Source organism: Panthera onca, chromosome B3, assembly GCF_046562875.1.
Source record: "Panthera onca isolate mPanOnc1 chromosome B3, mPanOnc1 haplotype 2, whole genome shotgun sequence".
In the NCBI taxonomy this organism is placed as follows: domain Eukaryota; kingdom Metazoa; phylum Chordata; class Mammalia; order Carnivora; family Felidae; genus Panthera; species Panthera onca.
In genome coordinates, this window is record NC_138344.1 from 133779775 (window position 1) to 133792932 (window position 13158).

The 13158-nt window shown below is 53.8% G+C and overlaps 1 protein-coding gene across 5 annotated transcripts in view; it reads right to left on the reverse strand.

Annotated features, from left to right (window-relative positions):
- Window positions 1–234: 234 nt before the first annotated feature.
- The window catches only part of CCDC88C (coiled-coil and HOOK domain protein 88C), a 130331-nt gene continuing 117407 nt past the window's right edge, over window positions 235–13158 (reverse strand). For all 5 annotated transcript variants that reach the window (XM_060620560.3, XM_060620559.3, XM_078447904.2 and 2 more), the window contains 5 exons: window positions 12717–12905; window positions 10014–10079; window positions 7258–7326; window positions 6099–6388; window positions 235–2536 (listed from right to left, as the gene is read on the reverse strand). In XM_060620560.3, the coding sequence (XP_060476543.3) occupies window positions 1517–2536; window positions 6099–6388; window positions 7258–7326; window positions 10014–10079; window positions 12717–12905 (1634 nt within the window). In that variant the 3' untranslated portion in view covers window positions 235–1516. The remainder of the gene's footprint in view (window positions 2537–6098; window positions 6389–7257; window positions 7327–10013; window positions 10080–12716; window positions 12906–13158) is intronic.

Here is a 13158-nt window from a genome sequence, read left to right on the forward strand (position 1 = left end):
TCTCTCTGCCCCTCCCCTGCTCACTCACCCTCTCTCTCAAAATAAACTCTAGGAAAAAAAAATACAAGTCTGGGAAAAAGCTGTATAGTAAGCACGAAAAACTTGTTCTCTGACCTGTTGGCAAAGAGTAGATTCCAGAGGCCGAGAAGGCTCTTGGAGGTGAAGCAGGGAGCCCCGGGAGCCCCCGACAGCCTGTCCCATAATGCCAAGGCTGTCCAGTGAGAAAACCAGGACTCCGTTCTCTGCCATCTCATTTTATTACAATCCTGTCCGGGTGTTCCAGAATGAATGGCTATTCAATAAACAACCGAAAGCGCTCCTAAAACTGACCTTGTTAACAATCCCATTTTTTCCTCGGATTAAATCAAAAGAAAAAAAAATAAATCTTAAAAAAAAAAAAAATCACCAAGTTTAGTATATCCCAGAAAGAGCACCTTTACTAAACAGAAAACAAAACGTGTCAGGAATCTGACCAAATACACAAAAGCAGCAGGTTAAGATTCCTGATGGAAAAGAAGGACTCCCAGTGGAACATAAATAGATTCCCCCTCAAAGGACATATATCTCACAGGGGCGTGTACATACATATGTAATATATTAAAAGAAATTTGGTTTCTACCACAAGAAGTTATTCAGAAATAATAAATCAATATCTCATCTGAGACTGGGGAAGTGGAGAGGCTGTACCCCACTCTTGCACACACCTCCCCTCTGTACACTATGTGCACTTGCTGGTCGGGGCTGGGGCAGGGCCCTCTCTCTGCCCCCAGCCCCAGCAGATCCAGTGTTTGTAGAGAAGTGAGTCAGGGAAGGCAGGTCTCCCCGTGGCCCCTGAGCCCACCATGCAGAGCCCAGGAGCCGGCTGCAGGGGGATGGGGGGGGGGGGGGGGATAGGCCAAAGCCTGAAGCCACTTGCCACCTGCCTAGAAGGCCACCTTAGCCCTGGGGCAGAAGGGGATTGCCTGGGACCCCAGGAATGGCATGGCGACACCCCTGATTTTCAGCAGCAAGCCTAATTCTGGGGTCCCCCCACCAAGGTCCTCAAGATCTTTGTAGTTTGGCCAGTCTGGACTTCTCCTAGGATCAAACGGCTTTGGGGAGAGGGAATGGAGTTTCCAGAGCCGCGGGGGCTTGGCCACGTGAAAGTGTATGTGCACACACGCACATACACACACCCGTGCCTTAAGAGAGGTCAACGAGTTGCAAATGAGTGTTCTACCGGGACATGCTCAAATAGTGTCTGCTTCAATGGTTCTGTCACTGCATTCTGAGTGTCCCCGTCAAGTGTGGATCTGTTCAAAAGCTCTCAGGTGCTGGAAGCTACAGAAGACACACACCTGGGAGTGTAACCCTCGCAGGGCTTGGCACAGTGTTTTCATTAACAGGAGAGACGCACAGGAACCCCCATCCTCATTCTAAAGCCCTTTCCTGGCACCACAGGGGCAGAAGCAAAGGCCGTCACCGCCAGAAGGGGAGTCAGTAGTTTCAGGGTTCAGGGGCCGCCGGTCCGGACAAGTCACACGCAGCCGTACTCGTACCACACCGTCTGCTGGTCCCCGCCAGGCTCGGGGGACGCCGGCGTGCTCTTCAAGCTGCTTCCGCGGCTGAAGTCCTCAGGGGCCCGGCTGGTGTGCGGAGCCAAGTCGGGAGACCTACCCGGACTCTTGGCAGGGAGGCCCTCGCCGTGGCCTTGCCTCGGGACCCCGTCTCCCTCTGAGAGGCTGAGCGCGCCCCGGACAGGGGCGATGGTGGCCGCCTCCCCCGAGTGGGGGGGCGTCTGGGGTTTGGTCCTGGCAGCCGGGGCCGCAGCCGATGGAAAGTGCTGGGGCTGGGAGCTGCTGCCACAGGCACCGCCACCTCCGGAGGCGATGGCCGGGGCCGTGGCAGACTGCTGCAGGGGGACCAGCCTCTCCTCCTTTGGGGGAGCCAGTGAGAAGCGCCTCACGTCCGGGGGCCGGCTGCGGGGGGCTGAGCCTTGACCGGAGCTGCCGCAGGTCTTTCCGGCAAGCGGGGTCCGCTCCCGGGCCAGGCTGTGGGAGGTGGGGGGCGTGGGGCTCTGCAGGACGTGACTGCCTGTTTCTCTGCCCCCTGAGGTGTCAGGACCCCCCAGCTTCTGAGGGGCCTCCTGTTTGCAAGCCTCTGGCCCACTGGCCCGGAGAAGGTCGGCCGAGGCCAGGCTAAAGGCACGGCTCAGGGATGCACTCCGGCCGGCCGGTGTGTGGGACGTCGGGGGCATCGTGGCCTGCCGGGGTCTGCCCAGTGACAGGCTCTGGGGGGGCTGGGCCTGCCTCGGGGGGGCACTGGGTGGGGCCTCGGCCTCGGCAGGTCTGGAGTTTGGCTTCACGTACTGTCCAGGCTTCAGCAACTTCCCTTCAGGGGTGTTGACAGGCATCTTGATGGTAGGGGCCACGAAGCTGGTGGGCATCTTGGCCCCTTCTCTCCTGGCAGGTGGCCCCGGCTGGCTTCCAATGGCCGGGAGACCGCTGGCTTTTCTGAAGAAGTCACTTAGCAGGTCATCCGGGCAGCTGGGAGTGTCCTACGGGGAAGAGAGAAGGAGTGAGAAGTGGGCACAAGGCCCCGACAGGCGCTCCAACGGCCCTCCCCACCCCAGGACGTCCCCTGGGCAGCACAGGTGGCCAGGACTGAGGCTTCCTGCCCCCGCTAGGCCTCTTTGAGGCAGAACATCGCCCGTGCCCCCCACACACTGGTCAAGACGGGGAGGGGGCGATACACAGAACACCAGGGAGAGAACCCCAGACGCCACTCTGGCAGCCCCCTAACTTCACAACAACAAAAGACCTCCAGACACGGGAAGGACTTCCCACAAAGCTCATCCAGTGTCTGGAAAGGTCAGGGCTGAAAGCCCGACCACAGCCAACTGTTCCAATCTGTTCTGGCTTTCCTACTGCGCAGGGCCGAGGGAAGCTGACCGGCAGGGCCGCACTTTTCTTCTCCCGGTCAGCCCACTGTGCTCAGACACGTTGCAAGGGCTCTGTGTGTGGAGCCACAGAGGAAGGGGAACAAGACCAGCTCCTGCAAAGCCAGAACCCTCACTGCCACTCAGACCACTCTCCACATAAGAGGCAGGCACAGCGGGGGTGGGTGGGAGCCAGAACGGCAGGCTGCCTAGTAGGACAGGGTGGCAGGAATGGGGGACATGTGACGACCCAGCCCGCCAGACTGCTCCGCTCAAGCCACCGCTCCCTGGCTGGGCTTCCCCGGGCCAGGGAACTGGTGTCCTCTCGCCACCACTGTGTAGGCAAACAGAGTCACCAGAGGCCCAGGTCTATGATGCCGCTCAGTAACTTCAGCCTCCTGTCAGCACCTCATGGCCTGGAGGAGCCAAGTGGAGGTTCCTCCTCGGGCTGATGGACACTGCAAAACCAGGCAAGGAAGTGCATTCACGTGGCAGGTGGGAGTCAGGCACTGAGGGCTGAGGCAGTCTGACCCTAGCCTTCTGTGAGCTGTTGGGGGGTGGGGGGAGCCAGTCTGCAGGACGGGGCAGCAGCTCAGAAGCCATCTGTACCTGCCAACAAACTGCTGGCCCATGGAAACATCTGGATGCTCAACTTGACAGAGCCAAAACCTACTGTTTTATGCTAGTTTGGAGCCACAGATCTCGGTTGAGCACGCGCTAAGATCTTCAGTCATTAGCAGGGATAGGAACCATTTATCGAGTGCTTCCTGAGTACCAGACACTGTGCTAGGAACCACAGGTTAACCACCAAGAAAACCCAAACCTCCCTGAACTCTTGAAAGAGCAACGCTGCAAGGCTGTTTAAGGCTGGATTAAAACAATCTTCGATAGGAAAGGAAGTTGAAGCCCCAGGGGTCTAACAGGTCCCACACCCGGAGAGCACAGACCAGGATTAACACCTACTGCTGGCTGACCCCAGCTGCTGCCTACACATGGTTAATCCTGTGATGCGCACCTGCATGGGGCCACCCTCTCTGGCCACCCAGGGAGCCCATTTTGAGACACTCCCTTGCCGGCATCAGGGAGGTGAAAGCACGGACGGGCACACTGTGACTTCTCCGGACTGGTCGAGGGAGGGTGGGAGAGGTCAGGTGCACGGGTTGGGCAGGGGTTGTGCACCCTAGGCAGGCAGAGAGGTGAGGGTGGCTCTCCAGGGCCAAACATCGGCTTCCAACACGGACTTTGCAGTAAGATAATTTTGGGGTTGTTTAGGCTGAAAAGGGACAGGTGATGATATGGAGCGTGAGGAACAGGGACTACCAGGGACAGGTCTGAACTGAGGGGGGAGTGGCCCTGCCCCTTGAACAGGACCCACCCCCCGAAATCTGCAAAAGGAAAGGAAACTCACTGCGGTAGGTACATAGTCGGAAAGGGTCGAGAAGGAAAGTCTTCCAATTTGCAGGCACCCCTGCTTTCTGGACCATTCTCACTTATTCCACCGGATAAGTGGAATCTGGCTCCTCAGCGTGTGATGCCTGGACACACGCTGACAGCAAGAGCATCCTCTGGGAATCCAGTAAACACGCAAATTCTCAGGGACCCCCACCTCAGACCCACGGAGTCAGAAGCTCCAGGGTGCAGCCTGTGTCCTGGCGAGGCCGCCAGGAGAATCTGGGAACCACTTGGCAGACCATAAGCTTCCTGAAAGCAGCAGGGCTTCTGTGTGGTTTCTCCAAGTCCTAGTGCACAGAGCCAGTGCTTGCCGGACAGAAACGTAAATGAAGGGACGGCAGGGGCCATGTTTTCTATTTCCTTCCAGTGCCAACCACAAGACTCGGCACCTAGCAAATCTATGAGAAAAGCTTGCCAATTAATGGTTTGCTCTGATTTTCGAGAGCAGGCACTATGCACACTGTGTAACATGTAGTAGGTGCTCAGTAAGTATCTGCTGAACTAATACTTAGTGTTTCCACCATGGCCTATAAGGTGGGTCATAGAGTTTACCGTGTGGCTAAAAAAGTTCCACTGTTAAGGGGAATGAGACAGAATCATGGAAGCATTAAAAATCCTTACAAGATCTCAGGGCACCTGGGTGGCTCAGTCAGCTGAGAATCTGACTTGATTTCGGCTCAGGTCATGATCTCAGGGTCATGAGATCGAGCCCTGCGTTGGGCTCCATGCTGGGTGTGGAGCCTGCTTCTGATTCTTTCTCCCTCTCCTTCTGCCCCCAACCCACTCATGCGTGCACTCATGCATGCTCAAAAAACAAAAAAACCCTTACAAGATCTCATTTGCAAGAAAGTATACTTTATCTGTTCAGTAACCCAACTGCTTACTTGACTGAAGTCAGGCAGAGTGTGTAAAAGGCACACGTGTAGCTTCAGGAAAGTTAAACAGAGACACTGGCAAGTGACAGAGGAGGGCACCCCAACGCCAGTGATGTCTGGGGGTCAGAGCTGCAGGATGCAGGCCAGCAAACTACAGCTGGAGGTCAATCTCGGTTGGCCACATGTTCTTGTATGGCTTAAGAGCTAAGGAGAGTTTTTACATTTTTAAAATGATTTTTAAAAATTTTTAAAAAGAAAAGCCTTACGTGACACGTGAAAATTAAATGAAATTCAAATGTCAATATCCGTAAGTTTTGTTGGAACACAGCCATGTCCATTCACTGACAGAAGATCTAAGGCTGTGTCCTTACGAAAATGGCAGAGCTGAGAGGCTGCGATAGAGACTGCATGGCCCAGAATGCCTAAGATATCTACTATCGAGCCCTTTACAGAAACAATTTGCCAACCTCTGCTGGTGGAGGCTGGGGAGAAGTGGGTATTCGGGGCTCTGCCACAAAAGCTGCTGAGACCCTAGCCCCACCAAGTTGGGTGCTGGCCATATCCCGAGAGCAGCTCCCAGTGGTGGGCACATCCCATCCCTACCCTCTATGCTGGCAGCAACTTCCTGCCTGCTCACTTCACAATGGAGAAAACAGGCTCCGAGGTCTGGGGCCGGCTGCCAGAGCCCAGTGGCTTGCTGACTAGTGGGTGCCCTCCCCCATCCAAGCCAGCTCTCCACCCAGGCCACACCACGCCTGGCCCGTCCCTTTCTGGGACTCTGCTGCCAGGGTCTCAGCCCCCAGTGCCCATGTGGGGAAGACAGGCACTCTGTGTCCAAGCCCCGGGCCACTCACAGGGGTGGGGGAGCGCCGGTTGCTCTCCTCCAGAAACTCCTCCAGGGTGACCATCTCACTGCTTGGCGAGGCAGAGCTGGGCCGTCCCCCAGCGTGAGGCTGGCCCGCGCCCCTCTTCTGGATGCCCTCCTGGGGGAGAGGCCCGTTCCGGGGCGGGGGGCACTCATGGCGGCTGAGGGCGGCGCGTCCCGTGGTGCTGGCGTCCCGTGGCAGAGTGGCCGTGTCCCGGCTGGGGATCAGGTCTTCACTGCTGAAGCTCTCGGACCTTCTGTGGAGCTGGTCAGAGGAACCTGGGAGTGGGGGCGGGGCGGTACAGAGGGACACGCGTGAGTCTCCCTTGCCGTCTCCTCTGCCTCCAGCGGGCTCTGTGCTGCCTCGCAGTCACCGAAAACAGAGAGAGCCCTGCCAGGGCACCCAGGCCACACTTCTCCCAGCTGCAATTCGGATATTAAGGATGTTTTGGAGAGCTTCAGAATTTCACTCTGGCATTTAAAAACGAAACTCCTTGAGATAAAAGCAGAAAGCTTCTGGTAATGTTTAAGTTATTATTTAATATTAGTAGCTGAAGGCACCACACTCAGTAGGTCTCATCCATCCATGTATTAAAGGATTAATCAGCACCTGTTTCACGCTAGGGGTCTTCCAGGGGCTGGTCATGCGCATGAGAAGGGAAAAAAGTTATCTGTGAAAAGTTTCCAGGCTTGGGACAACACACACATTCTTTCCAAATGCTCAGAAATGTTAAGACAGACGATACTGTGCACTATATAACGAAGTTAAAAAAGTACAGAAGAATCAAAGTCATCCCACTATGCTCTCTGGCCACCAGACAGAACTATGGTCAGTACCCCCACGCTACAGATGAAGTAGCTCAGATTCAGAGAACGGGGGGCAGGGGGGCGGGCACCCAGGGCTGGTCTATGGGGATGAAGGGATTCAAACTCAAATCCGCTCAAACGCCCAGGTGTGTGCCTCAAACAGCACGATGTGGACTCCACCAGCAAATGTCCGATGAGGCAGACAACCTGTGAAGATGACCACTTTGTTGTAAAAAAAAAAAAAAAAAAAAAAAAAAAAAAAAAAAAAAAAACAACAACACGAGCCCAGAACCAAAGCCCACAATATAACGAAAAGTGTGCGGAAGCCAAGGCTGACCGACCTTTCAGGTTGAGGGGCGAGCTGTCGCTGGATGCATTTCGACTGCTCTCCAAGCTGCCTGGTCGGGACACTGAAAGGAAAGGACACTCCGTGTCAAGGGCCAACGAGCAGGTAAACCCCAGACTGAACCACCTGACCCGAGAAAGGCCGCAGAACAAAGCACGTCCACGCCAAAGTCCAGGCAGAGGCCCTGAGGATGGATGGGTGCCGGGGTTCTCTATGTTCCCCCACCAGGAGCGCCAGCAACTTGCGTGTGAGGCACGGCATCCAGCAAGCGACCCAGAAACGACAGGTAGCGTTGTTTTTATTAGGTCTAGGGCTAGGACTTGAGACAATTTTGTTAACAACACGAATCGCACACGAACGCTAGTCCAGGAAGCAGACCGAAAGAGAAGGGCTGCTCAGGGGAAGCTAACGAGAGGAGAGCGCCCACGCCTATTATTACATAGAGCTTTCTGGAACACATGTGAGACCTGGTGGGGGTAGAGGAGCCAGAAGACAGCGGGGTGCACACGTGTACAAGGGGGTGCGTGCCTGCGCCCAGGGCACCTTCCCTTTGCTGATCCACAGGAGTGAGTGCGGGGACCCTGAGGAGGGGAGGGAGAGTGTGCTTTTGCTTTTCTTGGCTGTTTGTGGCCCTTCAGCTCCTTGCTTCCTCTGCCTCGAATTTCCATCTGCCCCCAAGGGAAAAATTGGCCCTTCCGGTGACAAGGAACTTGGAGACAGCAGCTCTCCTGGCTGCATGAGCCTGCCTGAGTGTGTGCACAAGGGAGCTCAGGGCGGGGAGCAGGGGGAGGCAGGCGGGGGGCGAGCCTGGCTGCAGGTGGGGGTGGCTTCACCGCTGCAAAAGGCAGGCTGGCCCTCCAAGGCCGGCAGACCCCCGCTCTCCTGGTCCACTCTTCCAGGAGCCCTGCCGGCCTGCCCCACACCACTTTGTTTGTCCTGCCGGACCACGAACCCCTGGGGGACAAGAACTGCCTTTCTGTCATCCCTGCATCTACCTCAGCACGCAGCTGGTGTCGAGCCGAAGGGCACGGAGAAACGAAGACGCGCGGAGGTGCTCTGTTCATTGTGCCCCTGGGGAGAGTTTGCTCTTGCTTTACTGGGTCTATAGGGCGTCCAGTTCCCAAGTGCTGGTGCGCTCTGCAAATAGCAGGCATCTGGAAAACTCTTACTAGCAAACAGGGTTTGGGGAGGAGCCAAAAAATCCGCAGTTTTCACAAACAGTGTAAAAGCAGAGTCCCCTCTTTCAGAAGGAAAAATTGAAGAAAATGCACGTCTCTCTTTAAAAAGGAATTAAGTTTTGGGGCGCCTGGGTGCCTCAGTCAGTTGAGCAGCCGACTTCAGCTCAGGTCATAATCTCACAGTTTGTGAGTTCGAATCCCGGGTCGGGCTCTGTGCTGACAACTGTGAGTCTGGAGCGTGCTTCGGATTCTGTGTCCCCACCACCCCGCCCCCCCCCGCCCCTTCCTTGCTCACACTTTGCCTCTCTCAAAAAAAAAAAATAAACATTAAAAAAAAATTATAAAGGAATTAAGTTTCATTCAAAGAAAACCGTGACACAAATCAACAGGGCCCCAAAGCACTTTTGTTTATTCAACCACAGCACTGAAAACTGCTTTTCCTTCCTTCTCCCCTGATAAGAAAAGCTCAAGGAATCAGAGTGCTTAGGAAGAAAACCCCTCGGTTGGTCAGCCACTGGAGCACCCATCTGGCTCCTCAGTGCCCCTAACAAAGCACCGCAGCCAGTATGTCCAGGTGTGGCACCGCCCCCCTCGGTGCAAAGACACAAGGGGCCCTCGTGCCAGACTGTTGTGCCACAGAGCATGTCCGACTTCCACTCATACAGAGCGCCAGCGTCTGTATCTGTATGAACGTCCGCATCGTAAGACACTGAAGACGACGGACGGGAGACAACGCTATAGCCCCTACACTTACTGTTGATCACTTCCCAAGTAGCAGAGTTCACGGTGAGCTTTCTGATTTTAAGAATCATTTCCTCACCCTTATAGGATTTTTGTTTTTCAAAACTCACCAAAACCCAAAGCAGCTTTTAAGTTTTGAGAAAGCTGGTATGATTCGCTGTTTCCCTGCTGCAGAAACTTACAATGTCTCTAAATCAAATGGCCAAGGGCTTCATCAGTTCCTAAGACTAGTACAACGTGGAGCTAATGTGGACAACTGAATTCCAAGTGAGGACACTGAGGGACCTCCTGGCACTCAGTGCTCCCCGTGTGGGTCACCACAATGCCCTGGCAAACCTGAGGGGCACCCCCAAAGCAAGGGCAGTTGGAGCCTGTAGACGCGGGATACTTTAGAAATGGTGACTTCCGGGGCGCCTGGGTGGCTCAGTCAGTTAAGCCTCCAACTTCAGCTCAGGTCATGATCTCGTGGCTCATGAGTTCGAGCCCTGTGTCAGGCTCTGTGCTGATAGCTCAGAGCATGGAGCCTGCTTCGGGTTCTGTGTCTCCCTCTCTCTCTGCCCCTCCCCCACTTGTGCAGTCTCAAAAACAAACATTTAAAAAAAAAAAAGAAGTGGTGACTTCCCTGTCCCTGGAGGTATGTAAGCAGAAGCCACATGCTCAGGACCCTGGGGAGGGCAAGAAGGAGCCTGGAGGAACTGCGGCCCCTCTCCATCCTCACTTCTACCCATTTTGTATGTCGGACATCCACACAGGACTGAGGTTGAAGGAAAAGTACTGCAGATGAAAATGAGTCTGAGAACCCAGGCACAAGGACATGACGCTGAGCACTCACCGTACTGCCTGTGGTTGAACTCCAGCTCCAGGGACGGGTCACAGAGGCTGTCATCTGAATTATAGCCTATGGTGACAGTAAGGTCATCGGTTATTAACGCAGGAGTTTCTGGAACACTTTGAAAAACTACAGACTCTTATTTAGGAAAAAGTATACTTTTATTTGCCCTTTGACCCAGCAATCCCAATTCAAGGAATCAGCTCTGGAGAAGGGTTGGTTGAAAAGACTGTGTGATATGTGGCCATTTAATACCAATTAAAGTAAGAAAGATCTCCATGATGTATGCCTAGGTGGAAAAAAAGAAATCAAGGTGCCATTTATTTTTGAAGAAGCACCAGGAATTTCAACGAGTACCGAAGGAAAAAGGGTATCCAGAGAGTGGTTTTGGAATAGAGTTCAGGGGATGGGGACAGAGAGGGGACCTCGAACACTGAGAATACCTCCTCACATTATTCAGGTTTTTGAATCTATATTATGTATTTTAAACACAGGGTTAATTTATGAAGAAGTCTAAAATTGAAAACAGAACAAACCTCACTGCATGCAATTGTTAACAATCACACAGAGAGAAACATTTATCTGTTTACATTTTGAATGTAAAACTCTATGTGTGCATCCTTAGTGAGATGGAACTTAAAGAGTAAAAGAACTATAAAGAAAATACCGCTTAGTGGATTTACTTTAATAACACTGGCATAACTTTTTAAACCATTTACCACATATTTGGGGGGAAAAAGATAAGTCAATGTTTCAGGAGACCAGATTTCCATGTAAGAAAAGGACAGATATGAAATCAAAGAAGGAAAATCCCTGTAATGTTACATTTGAATCGGAAGTATTGACACAAACTTATAATGTGTCCCATCTTTCTCTACTGAAAGGGCCAGAAGCAATGGCAACTCTGTAGCGCCCAGATCTTGATTATTAAGTTCTGCTCTAGGGGCGTCTGAGTACATCAGTGGGTTGTCCAATTCTTGATTTTAGCTCAGGTCATTGTCTCACAGTCTTCAGATTGAGCCACGCTCAGTGTGGAGCCTGCTTGGGATTCCTTCTCTCTCCCCACCTGCCCTTCTCCCTTGGTTACATATACACGCACTCTCCCCCCCAAAATAACAAAATAAACCGATAAATTCTGTTCTAAAAGGAATCAGATTTACTTAGAGAAATGGCTGACTCTAAGGGGGGGGGTTTCCACTTGCTATTTGCCCAATGGCAGTCAATACTGAGGAGTATGAGTACACGTTGGCGGGGAAGCGCGTGGCCAGGACTGGGTCTGCAGAGGTGACCCACCTTCCTGCAGGCTCCACAGGTGTAGGAATGGCCAGAGAGGTTTCTAGGCTCAGGCTCTGGTTTAGGACTGGGATCCAGACAGGGCCCGCGAATTAGTCTCAAGGGTTGGACCCTGAACCGCACAGGTCGCTGGAAATCCGAGGGGAGATGGAGTCCCGGCTCCTCCCTGAGACCAGGCAGGGCTTCTGTACCCCTGGCCCCGGGAGAACGGGGGGAGACTGCTGACAAGGAGCCTGTCCAGGCTGTCCACCTAGCATGTGACACCATCCCCTTGACCTCCACCAGCATGAGACTACCACTTCCAGTGTCTGGCCAGGAGTAGAGAAGGACCACCTGCTCACCCTGTGCCCACTCATCTCCCCAGAGGTGTTCATGAGCTGTGAACAAGGTCGTGAAGCTAACCCAGATGCGCCTTGAGGGTGGGGACCCTGTGTGCTTTGCCTGTCAAACCAAGGTTCTGCACAGCCAGGTGGTATGGTGGTGGGGTGGTGGTATAACAGTAATCCTTCCCAGTTCTCTCCAATTTCCAACACCCCACAGGCACCCCTTCCAGCTGTTGCTTCAGATATTTTCATCTCTCTAAATTGTAAGCAGGATGTCTTTTTCAGTCTTAAGCTTTATCTTCCTGTTAGCAGATTTTAGATTTCCAAGTGCTTTTCCCCCCAACTGCTCTCTTTTACAGCATCCTGTTCTTGTTTCATGGGTAAAACCACCTCACTTATCTCGGACTCTATTAATGACAGGCATTTCAAAGCTGTCACCTCTGTGCTGTTTACTCTGTGGCCTCGTATTGGTTTTGGTCGCCCTGGCCAGAGGCTCTCTTCAGGTGTCCAGGGATCCCTGAACTTCCCTAGGCCTCACTTGGCAAGATATGACTGAGCTGTTCTGGTGGGAATTTCTCAAGCTTATCAGACAGGTCGAAGAACATTTTAATCTCACGTCCAGAGGTGTGGACACATATGGCTCCTGGCACCCAGGGAGAAGTTCAGTTTGTAAGCCCCTCCCCAAATCCCCTTGTCCTCAGTTTAGGAGACCCACTCTCTAATCTACTGAGTGGACCTCCAGTTCAGAGACACGCTCGTGTTTCCTCCATAGAGAATAAACCGCCAAACTCCCACCACGGTGGAGTGAGGGTGTTGCCTGCATTTAGCCCAAACTCCAGTTCACCTCCCTTCTGGAGCTACTGGGTGCCACCACTTCCTGAAAAGTGCTGGTGAGAGCGGCTTAGGATAGGGCCTCTGGATGGTGAAGTTGTCTGCCCTGAGTCACCCGGCTGGTAGGCAGAATCCATGCCTTTGTGATTTCAAAGCTTGCCTACAGCTTACCTGCTCTGCTTACCACCTCATAGCCTGGGGTCTTTCGGAAGGACCCTGGGCGCTTATCCCTCTTATTCTGGAGGGGCCCACAACTCACCTTTGGTGCGGCCTGGGTGCCGGGAGATGGGGGTGGAGCTGGAAGGGGTTGTAGTGATGGCTGAGGTTGAACAGGTCCGGGAGCTCAGCTCCGAGGGCCAGGGTTTCACGGCCAGGTCGGCGGAGGCATCTGTGCGGTCAAGGCTGCCTCTGTGCGGGGACCCTTGCTTTGGTTTTAGGTCCCCAGGGCCTGGGGCAGAGAAGGACATTGAGAAATGGGGCTGCAAAAGCCCGTGCGAAGGCTGGGCTGCCACACTGAGGTCTAGAAGCAGGGACACCAGGGCACACGGACCACAACAAGACAGAAGCTGGGCTGCAGTTTCAACAAGAGGGCGCAGGCTGCAGGCCTGTGTTGGGAGGCCCAGAGAGGCCGGCCCTGGCTCTACAGATGGATCCTACTGCAAGCCCTGAAAAGCCGGGAGAAGATAAAGAACTCAAGACGA